The following is a 26,745-nucleotide window of genomic DNA, read 5'->3' on the forward strand; positions in this document are numbered from 1 at the left end:
CTTATCTAAGTCATTTTATCATTTTGGAATATCATTTTATCTTAATGCTTTACTAGGATATAATTTAGTAAATCACTATTTCCAGAGAAAAATGCGTTAATTACGACCATAATCATTTGGAAAATTGTCGCTTAAATTTTACTACTATTACTAATTTGGAAAATTATCCATCACATTGTATGGTGGGGTACCATACGCCATTCTAAGAAATTTCATTTACTACGATATTAATTGCGATTGATTTATAAACACTATCTCGGAAAATCTAATTGCAGTGGATAACTTTTATTCAGTTTCTATATATTTAGGTTAATTGAAAATTTACAAGTACTTCAATTTTTTGTACATAACATCCATAATAGTAATTGAAACATTTAAGAAGAAAAAACAATGAAGTATTCATAGGGCAGGGTAGAGATTCTTCACAAAAATATAATTTAGGAACTGATTAAAAATATAAAATATTTTCCATGATTCGACACGCATTATCTAGTCAGCATCTACGAAGGAATTTCCACGACTGCCCCCTACACAAATTGAGCAGTAGCATAATGTGCCAAAGGATAAGGACGAACTACAAGGATATTAAAGTAATTTCAAGAACCATGTGTATTTGATTATGCAAGGGACGTGTATTAATTATCAAATGACACCACCTTCGCTTAATTTCTTTATCTGAATTAAATTTGGAAATTACTAAAATCGGAAACCAGCCTCATTGCTATTTGCCACCGCCTTCGGTTTGTTGTTCTTCATTTGCACCATTCAGATTCCTCAGATTTGCTTCAACAATCGCATATTTTTTTAAATGCCTCTTTCAAAAGCTGAAATATTATGAGCCTCACAATTATCCACAACAATTTCTAGTGAATTAACTATATATTTACACGACAAAATATACCTCATTATCTACATATCTCGTAGCGGAATGCATACGTCTCGGAATCTCAGTCACTGCTGATTTCGGTAAAACAAAAAAGGCCTATTGATAATTGATGTATATATACTATTGCACACGAGCAAGCAAGGCAGAATTGATCACTCTTGGAATTATTTGTGAAGGAGAGCTGCTGCTCATTAAGCAGAAGCGGTGCTGGTGTTAATCGATGCTTTTTTTATTTTGTTGGTGTTTTTTTTAGTGGTTAGTTCGGATCAGAGGCTGAATGTTTTTGTAAAATTTCTGAAAATTTTGTGTATTGGGGCGATTTTTTTTTCCTCGTATGAGCTGTGATTTAGCTAGGGTTTCAAGTGATGATGGTATCAGGGAATGATCCGTTGGAGTCGTTTTTGAATTCGATTCAAGTGGTTAGGAGTACTTTTTCTCCTATAGAATCGAATTTTCAGAAGGTTACCAAGACTTTTGAGCATTGTTTTAATGGGGCTTCGAAAAATTTGGACCTGAATGCTAGGTTTGATGATGCTAGTAATGAGGTGGTGGCAGCTCAGTTGGATTTGAATAAGAAGAGTGGGAAGCATGTTAATGGTAATGCCGGTGATAGGAGAATGAGGAGAGTTCCAATCAGGATATTTGTTGGAGTGTTTAAGGATAGAGGTGTAAGTAGTGTGCATAGTAAAGTACGTGTGAGTCGCAATGACAATGTAAATTCTCCGAGGGAAGGGTTGAAAGAGGTATATGGAAATGAGAGTGGTGGGAATGAGGATAAGAGCTTTCATGGGAACTGTCTGCATCTTGATGTGGCGTTGTCATTTTTGGTAAATGGCTTTGCACAGGCTCTCCAGATATCATGTAAGCAGGAGAAAAGGCAGGTTCCTAAGATGAGTAAGGCAGATAAACCTGAAGTAAAAATGAGGGTTGATAGTGAGATTAAACAGGAGTTGAAGGTTAAAGAAGGAAAAGATTTACCTTTGGAGTATTTTATAGGGTTTGTAGTTGATCAGCTCAACCATTTACCTAAATTTGTTGTACAGCAAAATGAGTGTAAGAGTGATGAGTGTAAACCTTCGGCTGCACCTTTTATTCAGTTTGACCACTTTAAGGCATTTTTTAGTATTTTAGAAGGAAAAAGGGCAGATGTAAATGGGTTTTTTGGGAATTTGAAGTTTGCTCGTGTGGGAGGAGTTCCATCAAGTATGGTTGAAGTGCCTTCTGTGAAGGATGTCGGGGATGATGGCAATAATAATGCTGTTAATCAGGAAGAAACTGGACGCACTTCACCGCAAAAATCGCCCAATGGGTTGTTAAGTATTCCTCTATCCAATGTTGAACGTTTGAGGTCATCTCTGTCAACTGTTTCGTTGACAGAATTGATCGAGCTTTTACCACAGATAGGGCGACCTTCGAAAGAAGACCATCCTGACAAGAAAAAACTTATCTCCGTCCAGGACTTCTTCAGATATACTGAAGCTGAAGGTGAGCTTTTCACTTCAAGATGACTTCATTTAAAATTAGCGACTATACTGTAGACATTTTATTGGTTCAATGATGCAAATAATTTGGCTCAAATGTTCATAGATTGAATCATAAATTATCTTCTATATGCTGTGGCTTGGTCTTGCATGTGGTGTAGTATCATTGTGTAAACACCTAACATCCAATTACATGTATTTTAATGTGGATCATGGTTCCCTCTTAATTTGTGTTTTTGCGGAGGCATATTGTCATTCCATCATTAGATTTGTGAAGTAGTTAATATTTTCTTTAGTGATTCATTGATTTGTCACCGCGGACTCCAACAAAGAACTTATTGTCCCTCGTTGGGCTATCTTACATGGTCTAAAAAAGGTTCAGACATTTTCTTGAGTTAGATCAAGCATTGCTTCCTCTATTAATCTGAGTGGGACAGTAAGGTCCTTGTCGGCTCTGAGAGATGACCTGTGAAGTTTATCTCTAGGTTAGCTGGTGATGAACATAGAAAAATTGGGTTCCCACAGTTATCTTTGTGTTTAAACTAGGGCCTTGACTTCTTCTTGAGTTAGAGATGGATTCTAGCATGTCGGGGTAAAAATATTTAAGTGCTCATTAAGCAATTGCTATTCCACTATTATGAATTGCTATGATCTCTAGCTTTGACATTTGAAGATCTAATGCCTTGTAATTTCTGATGCTGAATATATTCTGTATTTTGGTTCCTCGTCATCATGATACACTCTAAATCATTGTTTGCAGGAAAGAGATTTTTTTTCGAATTGGACAGAGATGGTGATGGGCAAGTTACCCTAGAAGATCTTGAAGTTGCTATGAGAAAGAGAAAACTACCTAAGAGATATGCAAATGAGTTCATGCGCCGTGCGAGAAGCCACTTGTTCTCAAAATCTTTTGGTTGGAAACAGTTCTTGTCCTTGATGGAACAGAAAGAACCAACCATTCTTCGGGCTTACACCAGCCTCTGTTTAAGCAAGTCTGGGACTCTGCAGAAAAGTGAAATTGTGGCGTCATTGGAGAATGCAGGACTGCCTGCGAATGAGGATAATGCTGTTGCTATGATGCGTTTTCTGAATGCTGATATAGGGGAATCCATATCCTATGGTCATTTTCGGAACTTCATGCTTTTACTCCCATCTGAACGACTTCAAGAAGATCCAAGGTAAATTGAGGTTTATTTTTTTCTATCCCCTCCTTACTTGCTTCGTTATCTCCATCATGGACCTGTTAATATGAGTCCATGCTGACTGAATGCTAGTTTCGTGTATTACTTCGACTTGGTTTACTTTGTACCCTCGCAAGATGAATGACTACAGGCACTGTACTAGGTTTCTGATTTGCACTATGTCAGATGGCGATTATGAATCCATTCTGATTTTAGTATATTAAATGTGTAAGTTTTGGAACTCCTTGAAGATTATACTCCCTCCATCCATGCTGACTGAATGCTAGTTTTCGTCCATCATATTTGGTAGTGGACCCACTTCCAGTAACTCATTCTCACTCACATTTTATTATAAAACTAATTTATAGAAGTAGGACCCATATTTCACTAAAATTTTCAACCCACTCTCTATTACATTTCTTAAAACCCATGCCGGGTCAAAAATACCAAATTTTGTGGGACGGAGAGAGTATCTTGTTACTGGCATCTACAGTTGATTGTTGAACAGCTCTAACAACAATCCAAGCTCTGTTGCATCTTTGATTGATTCGGAAGAGCCAATTCTGTTTGCGAATATATAGTTAGTGGTATAATAGGCCGCATGTCCTGTCAAAATAATGTTATCATTTTTAACATTTATGGATACCTGAGTAAATTGGGTATTCTAGTTCTACTTCTGCTTGTTTGATGAACTCTTTGTTTCAGCCTCTGGTAGCAACTAACACAAACTTTTCTTTGCAAATTTCAGGAGCATTTGGTTTGAAGCTGCTACTGTGGTTGCTGTTCCTCCACCGGTAGAAATACCAGCTGGCAGTGTTCTAAAGGCAGCATTGATTGGAGGACTTTCCTGTGCTATGTCTACAGCTTTAATGCATCCTATTGACACGATTAAGGTAAATTATTGTGAAACAAAACATTTTCTTTTCCTCCAGAAAGTATCTTTAGGTTCCTGAAATGATGATACATGGGCATGTTAATTTTTGATGTGTTACTTGCTGGTGGCTGTAATTTTGTAAAAATAGGTCATAGTCCAATATTTATTAGAAAAGATCCTCTAGCATGAGTCCATAACTTTCCAATCCTCTAGCATGAATCTATAACTTTCCATGAGACAATCTGACTGTTCTGTACTGGCATGTCTGTCAGACGAGAGTTCAAGCTTCTTCAACCCTCAGCTTTGCAGAAATTTTATCGAAGCTTCCTCAACTTGGAGTCCGAGGCCTATATAGGGGGTCTGTTCCTGCCATATTGGGGCAATTTTCGAGGTGTAGTTTCATTTATCTTCCCTTTTATGTCAAGTTGTTGCTACCTGTCAGAATGTTGATCAACTATTAGTGCAGCCATGGTCTCCGAACTGGAATTATGGAAGCAACCAAGCTCGTCTTGATAAATTTTGCACCAACCCTTCCTGAATTACAGGTTAGAATCATGACGGTCTCCTAACCCTATTTCAAAGAATGGAAAAACTTGGTGTACATCTATCTGGCTTTATCAATAGATAGTCGATACCTAATACAGTGTATTTTTTTTATAAAATTTGTGTTCAGGTTCAATCTTTGGCGTCATTCTGTAGCACAGTTCTTGGAACAGCAGTGCGTATTCCATGCGAGGTGTTGAAGCAAAGATTGCAGGCTGGTCTATTTGATAATGTGGGTGAAGCTATTGTCGGGACATGGCGGCTAGATGGTCCCAGGGGCTTTTTCCGTGGGACTGGTGCAACTCTCTGCCGAGAAGTTCCATTCTACGTTGCAGGCATGTGCCTTTATGCTGAATCCAAGAAGGTGTTAATCTCTTTATCCTAGTTATGTGCTTTCATTCTTTACGCATGCTTCAAAAAATAGGAGCTTGCCAACTGATAAATATTACTATCAGTCATTGAATTGTCTCTTACATGGGAAATAATTTCTTTTGTCGCCATACGTCTCTTCAATTACCTTCAAATGTGATAACACTTTTTTTTTTTTATCAAAAATCAAGTAATGGGATTCATAGACACACTGTTTAGTGATTGAGATTCTGCCTTTGCTTTTCCATGTAACTTTCAACATATAAAATAACTAAACCCGAAAAAAGGGGATAATACAAGCTAAAAGATGTGCCTGTCCTGATCGACATTAGATAATCATGATGCAGGATAAATAAAAACTCGGCACAAAACCAAGTTCATTATTCGTATTTCACCATTTCAGGCTGTCCAACGGCTTCTGGAACGGAAGCTAGAACCTTGGGAGACCATAGCTGTCGGGGCTCTATCAGGTGGACTGGCTGCTGTCTTGACAACTCCCTTTGATGTGATAAAGACAAGGACAATGACTGCTCCTCAGGGACGCACCGTGACATTGTCAATTGTAGCTTTCTCAATCCTGCGCAATGAAGGCCCCCTCGGACTATTTAAGGGTGCTGTACCCCGTTTCTTCTGGATTGCTCCTCTGGGCGCCATGAACTTCGCAGGCTACGAGCTTGCAAGAAAGGCTATGGACAAAAACAAAAATGAGGAAACTGTTCAATTCTGCAGAAATAGATAGTTCCACCAGGTTTTTCTTTGCTATATAAAAAGCTGCCTGAAGAATTTTTTGGAGCTGTTCAATTCGCCGAAAAAATGTGTTTTCTCTAGCAACTTTTTTGCTTATGATAAGTTTTTCCGTGCTATGATAAACTAGCTTTTGACTTCGGATTCATCGGTAAAGTTCCCGTTTACCGGTGGTGACATCGGAAATTTTACATTGCTGCAATTTTTTAGGGTTGATTCTATTTTATAACCTGAACTTTCAGCTAATTTAGTTTATTCTTTTTGCATGTCCTGCAAATTATCACATGTTTAAAATTAAAAACAAAAGGCCAAGTTTGTGGACAATTTTTTGTCTTTTAGAATGAGATGGTATTCCATATTTATTGAAATGAAATATCGTCTAACATGGCCTACAAGGACTATTTAAAAAAGGGCTGATTATTTGGTGACGTAAAGAAACCTCTTTGATATTGCTGCGCGCCAAAATTAAATATTGTACACACTAAAGGTTACAAATAATGACCAAACTTTACGAGAAACTAATTTTTGGATAAAATTAGAGGACTAATTTTGGACTTTCTAATAATTAATGATCAGACTTTATGAGAAACTATGATATTTTTCAACTTTACAACCCCCTTATAAAAAATTCTCAAACACACTCATACTCATATTGTCGAAATCGCCACATTATGTTAGATTATACTCATAATTAAGGTCCACAATTGCATGAATAAACTAATTGTAACCATTCAAAATTTCACACTACTCGTTTTGATGGCAATTGAATATAAGAGTCTTTAGTTACAAAGTCAAATGAGTAAGTAATGCCAAATACTAATTAAACAAATCCAATACAGTAAACTATATTAATATGTAGGTCAAACAACTAATTTTCTCCGTTAGGGTATAGCAAATTGATATGTCTGCTTATTTATTTATTATTGAGAATTTAGCATAATAATCCAAGCACATGAAACAGTGGAAAACTAACTAAATATAGACATTATTGCAAGGATTATTTATTCCAAGGTAGTAGTTGGCCTTGTATGCGTCGATAGGTCATTCCACGACTATTTAAATATCAAGCACTGTGTAGGGGTTATTAATTTATCAGATTATATTCCACATCACTTTCCAATTTGTTTGGTTAAATATGTATTATATTCTGGAATGAAGTCAAATCTCCTAATATGATATGACTTATTTTTTATGGGCTGCAGTATAATAGGCTCGTGATGAAGGTGAAAATAATTTGTATATTTACGCATCTTATCCATAAAAAACTAGATCGAAAACCCCTAATTTGATCCAATTATGCGATTCTGGGATGGATTTGCATATAATGGAACTCTATGACCATATTTAAGTACATTAAATACGAGTACTTATTTATTAATCCTCGCGGTATTTGAGTTGAATATAATGCCAATAATAGAGTTGTATAATTTGATAACCTCTTACTTAATTTTGACTTCTTATTTCACTAATATTCCATCGCCTAAGAAATTATAAAGTCGTCAATAGACTCACTACATAACAAAAATTTTCTTTTTTCTTCTGTTAGGTGTGTATATGTTTTTGACTTCATTGAATTAGTATATTATACTATAAGATATTATAAGTGTCTAATCACATGTTATTTATAAGGATAATCTAGTAATATGTATGTTCTCTACTCACTGTTTCCGAATTACTACTATATAGAGGCACATTTAAAAACCAAATATATAGACTCTCGCTCCGTACAATAAAATCCATATATATCCAAATTATATTTTGACGACGAATTAAATAATGCTATACTAATAAATGCGTGTTAAAAAATTATTACTCCCTCCATTTCAAGGTGGTTGGGGCATTTCTTTTAAGATATGAGATTTAAACAATTGATGTGTTAAAGGTTAAAGTAAATAGAGTAAAGTAAGAGCTTTCACAATAAGGACGCTGATCGGCCGCCTGATTGATCGGCGCCCATTGCGGTCGATGATCCGCAATTAAAGATTATGGAAAATCAAATAAAATAGATACTTGCGAAATTAGAATATATTTTTCGTATATAGTTAGAATTAAAACCTATGAAAGGTGGTGTAACCATCAAGAAAAAATCATTCAAGTCTAATACAGTGTAATAGTAGTTGATAAAGCTTTTTTGTTTCTTTTGTATTCCGTAATTTCTTTTCGACAATATTAAATTTATTGTTAATACTAACACTAACCTAAAGAAAAGCTTCGATAATTTTTATTTCTCATCTAAGCGGTAGGCCGACATATGTAAACCGAAAAACAACCGGCGATGGTCTTTAAAATGTGTAGTATTATGATTATGAATTCACACATACATATAAGACTTTTGCATTTAATTTTGACATAAAAGTGTAAATGTGTGTGCAGTCCAAATTCTTTGTAGCCAACATGTGTGAGACACAAATTAACCGAATTCTCACCGAGCAAACTAAGTAGTTTACAACAATATGTTGACTAGTGAAAAATCAAGAAATGTAATCATGAGTGACTTTATCTTTTTCGTGATCTCCGGTTTTGTAATTCTCTCTTTCCAATTCAATTAATCTTGACTTAATTAGACAGTCGTATGTCCAAGTTATAGTATACTCAATTTGACCATTAATCTTTGCATAATCTACAAGGTCATAAACCCATTATTGTCATTATATGTAATATATTATTGTTATATAGAAAATGTAGTATTCAGCATAAAAATCAATTACTCATTCATTTAGTTGAGATTTATGTGGTTGTGGCATTACAATAATGGCTCTATTTATGACCATTGTAGATTATCCAAAAATTATTGGTCAACTGACTCAACTTGATACCTTTTCCCATGCAACACGAGACACCCTAATTAAGTTAAGATTAATTGAAATGAAATTATATAATTCCACTTCAATTAGTCTTAACTCAATGAAGTTTCCGATACCAATATGTTTCGTTTTGTTATACTTTTGTTTCTGAATAATGCATGTTCAAAATATAAAAATGCACAGTTGTGGATGCTTTGTTTATAGATTTTTTGAACGAATTGATGTGGGTAAAATTAAAAATGACCATGGCCTGTTACAGATTCAAAAATTAAACGCATATCACACTTGGCCTTGTTCTTTGGTTCTCATATGTTATCGGTTCTGGAATATTTTTGATAAGCTGGTTGCTTGATTAAGAAATACTGACATTGACATTGGTTGCTTGCTCAGGAAATCAACAAATTTGGAAATGAGAATTTTAGTGAAATTCCTAATCAAAAAATAAATAAATAAAAGAATTTTAGTGAAATTATACTCCCTCCGTCCCGCACTACTCGCACCTTTCCTTTTAGGCACGGAGATTAAGGAATGAGTGATAGACAAAGTCAACAATTACGGCTGTAGGTATAAATTGTTACTAAAAATGGAAAGAGTGCAAATAACTTGGGACGCCCAGAAAGGAAATAAGTGCAAGTAGTGCGGGACGGAGGGGGTATTTGTTTGAATTGTGAATAATACTCCGTCCTAAAAAAACAGACAAACTTGTAATAACACAGATTTTAATTTAATGTGCAATTGATAAAGTAATAGAGAGATGAAAAATGTAAGATAGTGTTAGTGGATTGTAGGGTCCACATTATAAACGATGTGTAAAATTATCGCTCCCTTCATCTGCCATTAGGAGTCTCATTTTAGTTCGGCACAGGTTTTAAGAAATGTAAAGGAAAGTGGGTGAGAAAAGATAGTGGAATGTGATGTCCTTTTTTATGTTAATTTTATAATAGAATGTTAGTGAAATGAGTTAGTGGAATGTGAGTTCAACCTACCATTTATAGTTAAAAATGATCGGGACTTCCAATGACAAATGGATTTAGGGTGTTTGTAATTAAGGTTAATGAGGTTAAGGAGAATAGAAATGACGGTGGTGAACGAATATCACAAAGCGATGAATTCAAATTCTTTAACGACGTTATGATGATTGCTGCAAAGACGATAGTTGATAGTGTTACAAATGTGAACAGACACAAATATTTCAAATCCTTCTTAAAATCTTCATTTTCTAGAATTGTTTTCGAGACATTCTCAAAAAGTTAGCTCATAATGTGTCACATGCACCAACAATGTCTGGTACCAAACAATCAAAACTCTTTCAATTACAAGTTTCATTCCCCAATCTTTCAATTAACTTTGGTGCGACACTCATGCATTCAAAAAATAATTGAATAACCATGAAAATGAGTCTACATTCTCATTAGATACAAATTCATCTATATACGTTACAGTGCAACCATGATTATGCTTAGCAGTAAATGGACCAGACACCATATAATACTTGTTGAATAAAACATGGACATCAATCATAAATCGACAAATAAATAAAAAGATGAATGTCTATTCAATAATGTCAATACAAAACTCAAAAATATGTCAACAAATTCGTATACATGTTTGTTGCGTATGTATTGTCGAATGCTACAACGTCTCCAAACATGTCATGATTAGTGTCTCTTGAACTCAGCATCCAATGAAAACAAACTTGTTAGGTTTCCCTCATATCCTAATTGGAATTTGTAATAAAATCTCTCACATATATCCTTTTTCTCACACAATTGATTATTATTGTTGACCAATATTTACAGTGGGGTTTGAAGTCATGATGTTCGACCACCACTTCATCACCAGCCCATCCCCAATGATAAAATTTCTCTATTTGATGCATATAATTTCAAGGTTTTGAGTTTCCAAAACATGAAAAAGTACTTTTCTTGCATGTGCAACCTTATCTAATGAATTTCATGTTTCTTATAATTAAACTTGCATTGTTCCATCATGGCATCTTTTCTCTATCTATTTTTCACTCTTGTCTTGTCATTGGTAGACACCTTCTTGATTGTTTCTTTAAGTCCCATGATTTCTTGGATACTCATACATATGTATGGTAATGAATGAATACTTCATCTTTTTCTCTAAATAAAAAAAAATACTTATCATCATCAAACATTTCTCTTACTATGAAAGCATTAGGTCACCAAAAGTTGCCAAATACAAGACTTTATACATACAAAGATATTCCTTTTTTAAAGTAATGGCAACTTTTCTTGATTCACTTCTTTTCCTTAGGAAAAGTTGGAGAAATTCACATTGTGAAATTACATTTCTAAGATTATCAAACTACCCCATAACCTCAAATATATTAGTAGTAAAATAACTAATTAACAACCCCCTTCCCCCCCCCCCCCCCCATTTATTTTCATCAAGTATATATATGTTAAAATTAAAATTATCCTTAATTAATTTGATCGATGAAGTATCACGTCCACAGAGGGTCCGAAGCCATGCCCGAAACGCTGTCATCAAAAACGAAAACCGAACTATCATGAAACGGAAGCATATTTTCCTCAGACGACATTTGCTTGCACATGAGGTCGAATAAGTTGGAATTCTGGCATTGCATGTTGATGATTTCAGCTTGAGCTTTGGCTACTTCAGCTTGAAGCTCACTGATCTGCTTCTGCAGCTGGCAAATTGCACCCGCGCACCCGTACACCGGATCCCTCAGCCGAGCATTTGCCTCATAAACCATGCTGCTCACAGCATCTGCCCTTTGATCCTCAGGCAGCTCCTGATTTTTTCAATTTTTTTATTAATTTAAAAGAATGAATTTAGTATCTGAAGATTGCAGTTAATTTTGGTAGTATAGTGATTGAGTAATTAATATTGATTCTTGCAATCAATAAAGCTAAAACTTGTACCTGAGGATAACTTTGTTAGTTATAAACTGTAGATGATTAGTGATATTTTCACGTAGTTTAATTTCAAATTGAGTAGGCGCCTAATCAAATTGACCTTAATAATTGTCATTTTCAGTTTTTGAGTGGTCAATATATTTAAGTCCATGTGGCATATATAAACAAGAAATTAAGTGAAGAAGAAAGAAAACAAGAATCTTGAAAAATCAACTTCAAAACCCCTCTTTTCTTGATTTTTGGTGGAAATATCAAATATGTATAGTATGAATTTTTAGAATATAAACCCCCTCTTTTTCTTATTCCCTCTATCATTTTCAGCCCCCAAAACGGTAGTTTCACACTAGCTGGGAAAAAATAAAAATAACATGCACAATTAATATTTTTGGCTGATTATTGAAATGGAAAAAATAAGACAACTTGAGTAAGTACGGTTAGATTTAAATGTAAGAAAGACATATGAATTTACCTGCAAGAACTTGATAATGTTACTAGCGCCAAAGACGCGGTGAGCAATGGTGAATTTGAGGGGGTCGGTGGGTGGGAAGTAAGGGGCCAAGACGCATTTGTCGACGCAGCGGCGGCGGAGGATCTTGCAGGCGGCGCAGGGGGTGAGAATGGGAGGAGGAGAGGAGGGCGCCGAAGAGGAAGAGCTCGTGCTGTATCCCATTATGTGTTTTTTTTTTTTTTTTTTTTGAGTGTGTAAGTGTGTAGTTTGAGGTATTTATACTACATAAGGGTGGGGTTGCTTTGTTTGCTTCTACTGTTTGACATGTCGACTTTTTGAGTTATGAGCTCAAATCAAGATTCTAATTTGATGTGCGCACCATCAGTATTATACTAACAATAGGAGTCCACATTTGACTCGACACGGATTTTCAGAAATACTATAAAAAAAAAGTGAGTTAAGAAGTTAGTGGAGCAGAGGTCTTACTTTTATTTATTAGTTTCATAATGAATGTGGGTGGAATGAGTTAGTAGGATGTGAGACCTACTTACCATTTATAGTAAAAGTAAAAATAAACTCTTATCGTGGGACAGAGGTAGTAATGGCCAAGAAAAGCGGCATAAATGCCTTCTCTATTTTCCATTTGAACTATTAGATTGTTTTCTCAATGATTAAAAGAAGGGGAGTATCATATTTGAGAATTATATAAAATTAATGTGTATTTTAAAATATTTTAGGACTGACAATTGTTATTAAAAATGACAAGTGGTATCAAAGATTCGAAAAAACTGTAACATTACACGAATCGAGTTCATTGTATACATAGTATCCGCGACATTATAATAATAAATCTAAACAGAGTAGATTATTCCCACTATTAATAAATGATTTCCTAATTTTCCTTTATTACATAAAATACCGTATGACATCACTTTAACTTTTATTGCATAAGAACATCAGCAGTGGAGCGGAATTCCCCGCGGAATTTCCAAAAACACCTCCTGTCACGCCATACGGACTTCTCACTGCCCTGCCACGTCATACGGAATTCCCACCGCACAGTAGCGGAATTCCCAGCGAAATTCTCACATTAAAAACAAATTCACAAATTCACAAATTAGACAATTTCCGGAATTAAACAATTTACGGAATTAAAATTTAGACGCGAATAGGGAGAAAATGCAACCACTTTATTTAAAAAAAAACATACTTCATTAAAAAAATACATAATTACTAAAAAAAGTACATTATTATAAAAATAAAAACCGGCTTCTCACTTGTTAATACAAGTGGTGCAAATGAAATGAAGTTTAACGGGATGTATATATAAGAACCGAAAAAAAAACATTCAACGCAATGACGGACGTCAGCACGGAATTCCCCGCGGAATTCCGCGAAACGCCGCGGAACTGCGAATTCCTTCGCGGAATTCCGTATCCGTGCTGGGACGCGCAATGGCGGACGTCCGCCACGGAATTCCCGCAGGCCGATGGGAATTCCGCGTGGACGTCCGCCATTGCTGATGCTCTTTTATTGTATTTTTTTCCGAACTCTATATATCAATGTCATGTTTCTTTATATTCAACACTACATAATATAGAGTATTAATACTAGCCGCGTCATACTATCGGAGTATTAAGATTGAGAATTCTATAATTACGACGAACAAAAATATTTAAACAGTCAAACATCAAACAAAAATATTTAAACAGTCAAACATCATAGAAGAATGCATATGTTAGAAATACTCCCTCCGTCCCTGAAAATTTGTCACCTATTTCCTTTTTCGTCCGTCCCTAAAAATTTGTCACATTTCACTTTTACCATTTTTGGTAGTGGACCCTACATTCCACTAACTCATTCACACTCACATTTTATTATAAAACTAATATATAAAAGTAGGACCCACATGCCAACAACTTTTTCAATCCACTTTCTATTATATTTCTTAAAACCTGTGCCGGGTCAAATGGTGACGAATTTTAGGGGACGGAGGGAGTAGTTCCTATGGAGCTCTATAGTTGGCCGTTGCATGATAGAATATGTGTTTCTTATATTCGGTAGTTTAGTTTTGTTTTCAGGCTTTGCCTGCGTTAGTACAAAAAATATATTTAAACATCTAGTTTCAACAATAAATTATTGATTAAAATCTAAAATATGAGAACAATTTTTATCTTATACTACTATTAAATGGAGTATATGAAAATAATAGTAAAGTGGAACATAGATGGAAGGAAATGTACATAAATTTCCTTTTTTAATTCAAAACTAAAATTCCACGTGGCATAGGTTACGTGTCTGTGTCCAATTTAGGTAGATAAGAAACCGCTGAGTTCGTGCCCGGCGAGAATGCGACTCTCGTTTGAAGTCGTTGAAAATGGCAAAAATATCTTATCAATATTTTATCTCAATGCACAACTGGTGTTAATTTTCTACTTAATTTTGAAAATATTGTCAATTACAGTTGGTAAGGAGCTAAAATGGGGTTTTTATGATAATTTACTTTTGTTCTTTTTCTTTTTATTAAATTTTTTTCTTGAGTCATCGCCTAACAAGAATTGACACACAAGGAGAAAAAGTGCATGTAACTTGACTAATGTAGGTTTGATCTATTTTCCCTTTGCTTGGATAGTTAATTAAATATTTTGTTAATTTTACTAAAAGTGAATTTGGATGCATAATTTATGGTTGTTATAAAAGGAAGCGATAATATAATATGTAGAAAGCAATAATAAAAAAATAATTAATACAATGGAAAGATTTACTATAAAAACCATCAAGGTCAATTTTTTGTCAATTGGACAACGTTTAAAACTGACAATAGTATAATAACTTTAACGTTTATCCTAATCGTCTCATGAAAATTTCGACATGCTACTTGTCTAGATTTATCACATGACGTGTGCATGTATAAAAATTAAAGACATGTATATTAGTGGATGTCGTTTAACTAGCAGAATATTTTCTATTTTCAATTTGACACATCATACACAATTTTCTTCGTATGAAATATAGAAATAGTATTATTTAAGCGACAATAGATGATTGAACTGAATGTATAGAACAGCAATAATTCCGAAACCAAAATGAAATTAATATTATGAGTAGCCAAATTCAAAAGACGGTTTCCTAAATTTCTTGACACTGCCCGACTTTAGGAAGCCACGCAAGGATGCATCAATCATAGTCAACATCAAACTAGACAAGTGTTACCAAACTGCAAACCTAATAAATTTGAGTAAACCAGTGTTAATGAATTTATGATTATTCATTCCTTAACTAAGGCCATTAGCAATGGGACGCCCTAAGGCGCGCCCTATGGCGCGCCACGTCATCAGTTTTATCCTCCTACCTCTCTGCAATGAGGCGCCCTAAGGCGCGCCCTATATGTTATTAATTTAAATGTTATATTATTATTTTTGTTAATTAATGTAAATGTTTTAAAAAATGTAATGCAAACTAAATTTAAAAAACACAACGATTAACTAAAAACCGGCGAAGATTGCATTCATTAAACAAAAGTTACATGTTTTGAGTTGGCTAAAATCTACGCAATTCGCAACTTCCGGCGCAGCTCATCGATCAACCCCCGGAGATATTCGGCTTCGGCAGGGTCCGTACACTTCTTGAGCAATTTGTGCGTCTGCAACAACGTCCCCGCCATCGAGGTTGTTGCCAACTTCTCGTACGTGGCGGTCAACGGGTGCGGGGGTCGGGAGCGGGACCTCGATCGGCGATGGGTCGGCGGCGGTCGAGGATGATGTCGCCACCGCCTTCCCCTTGGCCTTCGCAGCCTTGACGCCTATGGGACGCAGGGAGGACATCGGTGTGCCGGAACTCTCAATGTCCTCGTACGGCCGGTTGAGGTCCACCGGACGAGTTCCGCTTTCACTGCTCGTATAACCACCAGCTTCGGTGTTCTTCGTCCTCTTTGACGCCCCGGTGTGCAGTATCCCGCCTTGGAACTTCTGCTTGTCCCTCAAGAGCGCCCAGATGGCCTCGTGCCAGAACTCGCCGTACAGGGACTGGAACGACAACGACGCATTGGAGCGCACGTCGCTCAAGCTCTCGCTTCTCCCCTGGGCCCTCGCGCACTTCTCGTACTCTGACGAGAACAGGTTGATTTGCTTCTTCAACTGGTCCCAGTGCTTGCGTAGCTGCTCCCGTTGCGGCTTGTACGCGCTCGGCGGCTTCGCCGCATTGTAGAGCTCGGCGATGCGCTCCCAGTACGCCTGCTGCCTCTGATTGTTCGCGAATATCGGGTCCTCCGATATGTCTACCCAACACCTCGCCAATATGAGGGATTCATCCGGCTGGTAGTTCGTACGGCAGGGGGCGTACTCTTCACAATTTCCCGGAGGTGGCAACTTCTGCGCGCGGTGCCGGGCCCGCTTCTTTTTGGCGGGGCCGGCGGTGGTGGCGGCCTCGGCGGCGCAGCGGGAGGGGGCGACGGGTTGGTTTGGACGGTCGATACTGCGTGTCGTCGTCGAACGGTCGATATCCATCCGGTTCTGTACCCGGCCAACGAGCCTCCCCAAACATCGGACTCTTGGGACTTGAATCCATTTCGTAGTAATAATAAAAATTCGAGTTTCGAGAGTGAAATCGTGAAATGAAACGTTAGAAATGAAGGTGGGGTAGGGGTATTTATACAAAAAATCGAAAACGCGTGCCATCGTCCGCTATCCCGCAATGGGGCGCCCGATGGCGCGGACGATGGCCTATCGTCCGCGTCATCGTCCGCCGATCACACAATGGCGCGCCCTATGGATCCGCCACGGACGAAGGGGACGGACGATGGCAGACACCCACAATGGGGCATCGTCCTCGCCCGAGGACGATGGACGCCATAGGGCGCCCCATTGCGGGTGCCCTAAGCATGAAGGAAAATGTTTCCAGATAGATTGGTTTAGTATGATGATATTTGATGCTCATCAACAGAAAGATCAGCACTATTGATACTTCTCATCTAATATTAATGATCTTGTTAGGTGGTGTTGTAAAGTCATGGATTAAATATACCCGGTCAATGGATTTTGACCAAACAATAAATGTGATGAGACATTTAATTTTGTGAAATTAAATGATATAGCATCGATCTACATTTTACGTAGATAAATGTAGTACATTCAATTTCTCTAATCCGATTTCCGGTGAGAGAGAAATAGTGGATTAAAGTTGGGCATAATTAGCTTTTTAATTAAAGCTTGGAGTTTGAGCTTAGGGAATAATTAACTAGTGTTAATTATCCCACATTGGACAAGTGACACATCTTTTTATGTGTTTAAATTAAGTGACTTTATGTTACTTAATAATTATAGTAGAACAAGATGGGTGAAAGAGCCCACACGCACGCGCCGCCACCGCCCGCCCGCCCGAGCCCGTGCTCGCGGGCCCGGGCCCGATCTTAGACTTGGACTTGGACTTGGACTTGGATCTTGGCAATTGGTCTTTGGGCTTGGGTCTGGACCATTACTAATCTTTTTAGACCACCGCCGAGTCAGCAATCCAAGTGGCTTGACACATCGTCAAGCGTGGCACAGTCACGGCTGCCACGTGAGAAATCCACACGCTCCACACGCGAAAGGCACACTACTGCCACACGCCTGTAACGGCCGACGGTTACGAATCTGCCATGATGAGCCTTCATGGCTTGGTTGACCCTGCATGGTGGCTTGGCCTATAAATAGGCTAACTATTCCACTGCATTAGAGACAACATTCACAAGCATAATAGCATAAGCTCTCTTCCCCTCTCTGCATTGTTTTTATGTCGAAAGCTCTGCCCTTTCCTCTTCCAGTTCGCTGGAGCTCGTTCCAACTGCGGTGTTGCAACGAACGAGACGTAGCTGTTTTATCTTTAGGGACGACACGCCAAAACCGAAAACACTACCGGGGCGTATCTCATCTTTCGGAAAGAGGCCTTCCTCGACTCGGCTAAGTTCATCTTTACAGTTTCGAATTTCTACTGTAATTTTCATTTCTATTTTAATTCTCTTCTCTCGGGTTGTATTACGCCCGATTAGTGTTTTTTATAGCTATATCTCCAACGATCGCAAGACGAGATATACACTACAGAAGACCTTAGACTTTCAGAAAACGAATTAAAAACTCTCGAAACTTAAACCTTTGCTGGAAATGTCGACCAACGTCAACACCACCTCTGCCACCACTCCGGCCACTGCCGCATCCACCGTTCCGGCCACCAACGCCGCCGTCACTCTTCCCACTCCATCCATCGGTGCATCTGCCAATGCATCCACCATCTCGATGATGCCGACCCCTGGCTTCCCAGCCGCTTCATCAACTGTCCCATGGGTTTGGGACAACCCTTTTGGGGCGTCCACTGGTTCCACCTTTGGTGGTTCTGTTGGTTCCACTTTTATTGGTTCCTTCGGATCCTTTAATGGATCGAGTGTTGGTGCCTTCGAGCTCAATACTAGTGCTGGATCTTTCGGGATCAACGCGAATGTGGGGGGCACTATGCCCAACACGAACTTGGGGGGTTCTATGCCCAACCCAACTGTTGGCTCCTACGGGGGCAACGGGATAGGCTCCTTCCATGGGGTCAATCCGGCACCAATGGCACCAAGAATGATGCCACCCACCGAGAAGCCGCCAAAGTTTGGAGGTTTGGACTTCAAGAGGTGGCACCAAAAGATGTTGCTCTACTTGACAACATTGGGCGTCGTGAACTTCCTCACAGAAGACGAGCCGCCCGAGCCAAGTGACCAAGAGACGAACATCAAGGTCATGGCCCACTATGATTCATGGCGCAGAGGAGATTACCTTTGTAAAAACTTTATTCTAAATGCTTTAGATGATAGTTTGTACAATGTATACTCAGTTGTAAACACCTCTAGGCAAGTGTGGGAACACCTAGAGAGAAAGTACCGCAGTAATAATGCGGGAAATAAGAAGTTTGTAATAGCTAAGTTCCTTGACTACAAAATGGTCGATACAAGACCAGTCATGGAACAAGTTCAGGAGTTCCAAATGATCATCCATGAACTTGCTGCCGAAGGAATGGCGTTGCCCGACAACTTTACAACGGGCACGACCATAGAGAAGCTTCCACCTAGCTGGAGGGACTTCAAAAGCTACCTCAAGCACAAGCAAAAGGAGATGACTTTTGAAGACTTGATCGTGAAGCTGCGCATTGAGGCAGACGTGCGAAAAAACGATCAAAAGGCTAAGGGCTCTTTTGATGCAAAAGCCAACCTGTTGGAGCGGGGCGGTCCCTCCAACAAAACGCCCTCGCCCAAATCATCCAAATGACAAAGGAAAAGGAAAGCAGCCTACAAAGAAGTTTGAAGGCGACTGCTACAAATGTGGCAAAGCGGGCCACTTTGCCAAAGACTACCGCAGCAAGAAGAAGAAGCCGACAGCCCACGTCATTGAGAAGGAGTTCAAAGACTGGGATGAAAATGACCTCATTGTTGTGGTCACTGAAGAAGTTAACCTTGTTGATAACAAGGGTGGCTGGTACATCGACATCGGCGCTACTGCTCATGTCTGCTCGGATAGGAGCAAGTTTGCCTCCTACACTGCTGTTGAAGGAAGGAAGATCAACATGGGGAATCAAGCATCTTCCGAAGTCCTCGGAATTGGCAACGTGATTCTCATGATGACGTCTGGCGTCACTATCACTTTGAAGGATGTGCTGCATGTCCCGGACATCCGCAAGAACCTAGTGTCAGGATCAATACTAGTTAATAAAGGGTTTAAACTTGTATTTGACTCTGATAGGTTTGTACTGTACATGTTTGGAAAGTCACTCGGAAAAGGTTATGTAACCGATGGACTTTTCAAGCTTAGTGTGGCAACTCGCAGTGTTGCAAAGCCGTTGGCTAATAATAATAAAGCATCTACTTCCTCTTACTTGACTGAGTGCTCAAATTTGTGGCATTGTAGATTGGGTCATGTAAATTCAAAAGCCATTAAAAGATTAGTGAATTTAGATTTACTAAAGGCTAATGAAGTGGATACCCAAGATAAATGTGAAATTTGTCTTGAAGCAAAAATGACTAAGTTTCCGTTTCACTCGGTTGAACGAAGCACAAAACCCCTTGAATTAATTCAAACGGATGTATGTGATTTAAAGATGGTGTAAACTAGAGGTGGTAAAATATACTTTATCACTTTCATAGATGATTGCACAAGGTATTGCTATATTTATCTTTTAAGAAGTAAAGATGAAGCAATAGAAGCGTTCAAAAATTATAAGAACGAAGTTGAGAATCAACTTGGTCGTAAAATCAAAACGATTCGAAGCGATAGAGGAGGCGAATATGTAGCCCCGTTTGAGGAGTTATGCAACGCAAGTGGTAAAATTCATCAAACAACTGCTCCATATTCACCTCAATCTAATGGTGTTGCATAACGCAAAAATCGAACTCTAAAAGAGATGATGAATGCACTGCTACTCAGTTCAGGATTATCACATAACATGTGGGGGGAAGCTGTTTTGACAGCTAACTATATCTTGAATAAAATTCCACTAAAAGGTAAGGATGTCACTCCCTACGAGTTGTGGAAAGGAAGGAAGCCATCCTACAAATACCTCAAAGTGTGGGGTGCTTGGCAAAGGTAATGGTTCCTCCGCCCAAAGAAGTTACAATCAGACCTAAAACGGTTGATTGTATCTTCATTGGCTATGCACTTAACAGTAGTGCATACAGATTTGTTGTTCATAAGTCTGAAATATCGACTGTGACTGTTGGAACAATAATTGAATCAAGAAATGTTGTATTTCTTGAAAATACATTTCCTTGTAAAAATCAAGAAAATGTAGCATCTAATTCTGAAGCAAGAATTGAGGATGAAATAACAAGCTCTAAGTCATTAGATAAAGAGCCCGAATCTCGCAAGCGTGCTAGGCCTGATCCCAATGAGGCAGTAGCGAGACGAGGCAATAGGGTTAGAACACCAAAATCCTTTGGTCCCGACTACATTGCCTTCATGTTGGATGAAGAACCAACGTCTTTGAAAGTAGCCTATGCAGGCCCAGACGGGCTGCATTGGAGAGAAGCTGTTCAAAGTGAAATTGACTCAATTTTGCTAAACCACACTTGGGTGTTGGTTGATCTTCCCGAAGGTGCTAAATCTCTAGGATGTAAATGGGTCCTTAAAAGGAAATTTAAGGCCGATGGAACAGTTGATAAATATAAAGCCCGACTAGTAGTCAAGAGTTTTAAACAAAAGGAAGGACATGACTTCTTTGATACGTACTCACCTGTAACGAGAATCACTTCTATAAGAGTGCTTCTCGCGATTGCTGCATTGCACAATCTTGAGATTCACCAAATGGACGTAAAAACTGCGTTTCTAAATGGTGAAGTTGAGGATGAGATCTATATGGAACAACCTGAAGGTTTTGTAGTACCTGGACAAGAAAATAAGGTCTGCAAACTGGTTAAGTCCTTATATGGATTAAAACAAGCGCCGCTCCAATGGCACTTAAAATTTGATAATGTAATATTATCAAATGGATTTAAAATCAACGAGTGTGACAAGTGTGTCTATATTAAGAATACTAATAACGGATTTGTTATAGTATGTCTCTACGTTGATCACATGTTAATCATGGGCAGTAGTACCTGAATGATTAACGAAACTAAAGCCATGTTGAAAAGAAATTTTGACATGAAGGACATAGGTCTAGCCGATGTAATTCTTGGAATGAATATTCTAAGAACATCCGAGGGAATCACCTTAACACAATCTCACTATGTGGAGAAAGTGCTAAAAATATTCAATGCTTATGACAGCACGCCGGCTAAGACGCCTATAGAGCTAAATGTTCACCTTAGCAAGAACAAAGGCGAACCTGTCGCACAAGAAGATTATGCTAAGGTTATCGGGTGCATTATGTACTTGACTAATTGTACGAGACCCGATATTGCTTGCTCCGTGAATAAGCTAGCTCGCTACACGAGTAATTCAAGCAAAGAGCATTGGAAAGCTCTTGTAAGGGTTTTGAGATACTTAAAACATACTCAAAATCATGGGCTGCATCTTGCAAGATACCCCCCGGTACTTGAAGGGTACTTGATGCAAACTAGATATCCGATAATAAAGACTCACTTTCCACTAGTGGATAGGTCTTTACCATTGGGGGTGCTGCTGTCTCGTAGAAATCCATGAAACAGACTTGTATAGCCCGATCAACCATGGAATCTGAATTCATAGCTTTAGACAAAGTTGGTGAGGAAGCCGAGTGGCTTAAGAATTTCCTCGAGGACATTCCATGCTGGTCTAAACTTGTACCTCCGGTGATGATTCACTGCGATAGCCAAGCCGCTATTGGAAGGGTGAATAATGGCTTGCACAACGGGAAGTCTCGACACATTCGTCGACGACGTAACACCATGAGACTTTTGATCACAACAGGGGTGATTACAATTGACTAAGTGAAGTCAATAGATAATCTAGCGGATCCACTAACCAAAGGGTTAAACCGTGATCAAATGAATAAGTTGCTAGAGGGAATGAGTTTGAAATCCACAAATTAAAGAATTGTCATAGTGGTAACCCAACCATGATGACTGGAGATCCCAAGAACTTGGTTCAATGGGAAAACTAAACTATTAGAGTTCATGAGAAACACTCAACTATATCTATTCCCTAAAGAGCAATAGAGTGTTGGAGAACTTGCCTAGTGGTAAGGATAAGTCTATGACTTTTAATGGTTCTTAAGGATCTCAAAGAGATGGAGTTCTCAAAGAGACCAAGTATGGCAAGGTACTTGACTAAGAATCACCTATGTAAGTGCGAAGTGTGGTCGCTTCATAAAACGCACTTATGGATCCAAAGTGGTGTCCAAGACCGCAATGGACACAAAACGTAAGAACGGATGAGGTTGAGGTGTTTAAGCGTTAACACCATTGTCTCGGTGCACGCCGTGGGGGATTAGTTCAAAGCATCGCGCTACTAAGCCGCCTGTGTATCTGATGGTGTCGACTATGGAGGGTTCAAAGCCAAAAACTACCTATCCTTATGCTTATATACCTCTCGAGGGTTGAGCTTGTGTCTGCATGCATATGCATTTGGCTATTTCCACTCATGTGGGGGATTGTAAAATCATGGATTAAATATATCCGGTCAATGGATTTTGACCAAACAATAAATGTGACGAGACATTTAATTTTGTGAAATTAAATGATATAGCGTCGATCTACATTTTACATAGATAAATGTAGTATATTCACTTTCTCTAATCCGATTTCCGGTGAGTGAGAAATAGTGGATTAAAGTTGGGCATAATTAGCTTTTTAATTAAAGCTTGGAGTTTGAGCTTAGGGAATAATTAACTAGTGTTAATTATCCCACATTGGAGAAGTGACACATCTTTTAATGTGTTTAAATTAAGTGACTTTATGTTACTTAATAATTATAGTGGAATAAGATGGGTGAAAGAGCCCACACGCGCCGCCGCCGCCCGCCCGCCCGAGCCCGTGGTCGTGGTCGTGGTCGCGGGCCGCGGGCCTGGTCCCAATCTTGGCAATTGGTCTATGGGTGGTCTTTGGGCTTGGGTCTGGACCATTACTAATCTTTTTAGACCACCGCCGAGTCAGCAATCCAAGTGGCTTGACACATCGTCAAGCGTGGCACAGTCACGCCTGCCACGTGAGAAATCCACACGCTCCACACGCGAAAGGCACACTCCTACCACACGCCTGTAACCGCCGACAGTTACGAATCTGCCATGATGAGCCTTCATGGCTTGGTTGACCCTGCATGGTGGCTTAGCCTATTTGTCATTCCACTGCATTAGAGACAACATTCACAAGCATAAGTGCATAAGCTCTCTCCCCCTCTCTGCATTGTTTTTCTGTCGAAAGCTCTGCCCTCTTCCTCTTTCAGTTCGCCGGAGCTCGTTCCAACTGCGGTGTTGCAACGAACGAGACGTAGCCATTTTATCTTTGGGGACGACACGCCAAAACCGAGAACACTACCGGGGCGTATCTCGTCTTGCGGAAAGAGGCCTTCCTCGACTCGGCTAAGTTCATCTTTACAGTTTCGAATTTCCACTGTAATTTTCGTTTCTGTTTTATTTCTCTTCTCTCGGGTTGTATTACGCCCGGTTAGTGTTTTTAATAGCTATATCTCCAATAGGTGTTCGGTTTTCTAGATAAAATAATACTCCATTAAGATATAATCTAGGATTGAGTTGTGAGATTATTTTAGTCATATGAGGTTAGCTATGACTAATTATCCCATGATTATCCATCTAGGATTGAGTTGTGGGATTGAATGTCATGAACCAAACACACTACATATTTAATCTCGGATACAATCTTGGAAACCAAATACCCCTTAATTGTCAATATACTCCATTCGGTTGTTGTCAAGTGTCCTATATAAAATATGAGTGAGAATAAGTTAGTGGAATGTATGATTCACTACTAAAAATGATAAAAGTGAAATAAGATATTTATTAGACACCATCTAAACAAGAAAATATGAGACATATAATAGGGACTAGAGGAAGTATATTTTATTGCAAAATGGTCAATGAAAAGATACTAGTAGTAAAAGAAAAATAGTTTAAATATTATTAGTAGAGAATATGACTCGTCTTGTTAGAGTGATAACGTACCACCAACAAAAGAAAACTAATTTCAATGGAGGAAGATGGTTGGGTGAAGCGACATGGATCTTAAAAATCGTCTCCTTATACTATTCATTTTTTCTTCTCAGAAAATAAGTACATATGAGAGATGGGAGATCGGAAAGACGAAATGTGGAGGTGGAGCTTTAATTGAAAAAGAAAACTATTTCCTTGGAAAGAGGATCATGTTAAGGACCTACGTGTAGCCATGCATCACATTTTCTTGATAGAAAAGACGAGTGATGTTACTAAGCATATAGAGAAGAAAAACTCATATGTTGGATATGGGCGACTTACATGGAGAATCCTCGCCCCACCACATGCTCAAATTCTAATATGGTGTATAAATCAAGAGGGACTGGACACAAAACAAAGGCTCCTCAGGCTTAGCGTCGCATGAATTGAAGATGAAAATTGTGTGTTTTGCAATGAAGAACTACAATATGTCACTCGCGTTATTTTTTGTTGTTGGTTGTCAAGCAAGCTATGGTGCTATTGTTGTAATCAATGGAAGTATCAATGCCTACCAAAGATGCTAAATGCTTGTTTCCTAACTTAGCTTGGTGCTACTTTTAAAAAAAATGATGAGAAAATGCGGATCTCATGTTCTACTTCGTGACATGATCGATTTGGATATTCGAAACTTCTAGGTTTAGTATACTGAAAAGCATGTTTCGAGCACGAATAGAATCTTGCTTGTATACAAAAACTCTACAAACCACTTTTAACTCGATTCAGTATTATTCAAGCAGATTCGCACGAATAGAATCAGTATTATTATTACATTGTGTTTGCTTGTGCATTTATAAGATGTTTTCCAACATTTAAATGTATAAAAAGCAAACAAAGCCTAACTCTTTTGCTTAGTAGAATGGTTGTGGGCATCGTCCACTTTAAGGTAACTACAGTAGGTTCTATGCAATGCTTTGCAAAAGAGAAAGAAGAATTTCACAACCTAGATAAGTTTTGGTTACCTATCGCGAAAGGTTGCAATGTCAGTCCGATTATTTCTAAGCCTCTGAAATAAGATGACATTGGTGTGGTATAGCACTGAATGTATCTAACAGCAAGACGTGTCTTTATGCTATCTACTGAAAGACGAGGTCTTGATAAACAAACATTTCTTAATCAATATATTTAGCATTGAGCATACGTTATTGATTATGCATTACTTTGACTTATCAAATGGTGCGGGTTTTTCGCAACCCAATAATCCTGATATCTTGGGTAGTGGTAATTAATATCTAGTGGTGCTAGGATTGCTATTATATTGAATCACACGCTTGGTGAGTCTGGTTTGATAATATCCTCAAGAGAAGCTCGAAACAAGGTTTTTTATTTGGAAAACTGGCCAGTTGGAATTTAATTATTCCATGAATAATAAATAAGCATTTCATGATGAGTCCACTCTTGGAATTAATAAGATGTTAATTAATTAAGTCTATAGCAGACTTTAATTAATTAATTGACATTTATATCTTAAGCGCGAGAATTAATCATTTAAACGAGGAAACCCGGATTACTTGTAATTTCGAATTTGGATGGGTAAATAATATTATTACTGTAGTGGCTGATAATAATATTCCAATTCAAGCTTATATTAAATTTGGGTTCAATTTAATTAGATTAAAGCTAATTGGATGTGGCCTGCATCCAAACCTCCATGGACCCCTAATCTGACCCATCATAACTCTATATTAAGGAGACTAGACGGAAGTGATACAAACGGGAAGTCCAAGGCCCGGGCTGACCCGACCACGACTCCCCTTAAGCTGCCCGGAAGACCCGTCACGAGATCAATGAGACAAAGGCTTCGGGAAGGCGTTTCAAACTTCATTAGGAGGGGAATGGAGGAGGCAGATGGAATGCCCGGTCGGGCGAATCCACACCTCCAAAA

The 26,745-nt window shown here is 38.4% G+C and overlaps 2 protein-coding genes across 3 annotated transcripts; one reads left to right on the top strand and one right to left on the bottom strand.

Moving 5' to 3' along the window:
- Positions 1-693: 693 nt before the first annotated feature.
- On the top strand, positions 694-6,307 carry LOC121780160 (mitochondrial substrate carrier family protein C-like). 2 transcript variants are annotated; one of them, XM_042177676.1, is made up of 7 exons: positions 694-2,371; positions 3,128-3,545; positions 4,297-4,441; positions 4,695-4,813; positions 4,889-4,967; positions 5,096-5,329; positions 5,738-6,307. In XM_042177676.1, the coding sequence occupies exons 1-7, from the start codon at positions 1,252-1,254 to the stop codon at positions 6,071-6,073; spliced, it is 2,451 nt and encodes an 816-aa protein (XP_042033610.1). In that variant the 5' UTR covers positions 694-1,251; the 3' UTR covers positions 6,074-6,307. The 2 variants fall into 2 exon arrangements, with proteins under 2 accessions (XP_042033610.1, XP_042033611.1); XM_042177677.1 differs by having other exon boundaries at positions 5,682-5,816.
- Positions 6,308-11,281: 4,974 nt separating this feature from the next.
- On the bottom strand, positions 11,282-12,559 carry LOC121778582 (LOB domain-containing protein 1-like). The gene is made up of 2 exons (XM_042175950.1): positions 12,258-12,559; positions 11,282-11,664 (listed from the first exon to the last, which is right to left on the bottom strand). The coding sequence occupies exons 1-2, from the start codon at positions 12,456-12,458 to the stop codon at positions 11,353-11,355; spliced, it is 513 nt and encodes a 170-aa protein (XP_042031884.1). The 5' UTR covers positions 12,459-12,559; the 3' UTR covers positions 11,282-11,352.
- Positions 12,560-26,745: the final 14,186 nt, after the last annotated feature.

This window comes from Salvia splendens, chromosome 19, assembly GCF_004379255.2.
Source record: "Salvia splendens isolate huo1 chromosome 19, SspV2, whole genome shotgun sequence".
Classification (NCBI taxonomy): domain Eukaryota; kingdom Viridiplantae; phylum Streptophyta; class Magnoliopsida; order Lamiales; family Lamiaceae; genus Salvia; species Salvia splendens.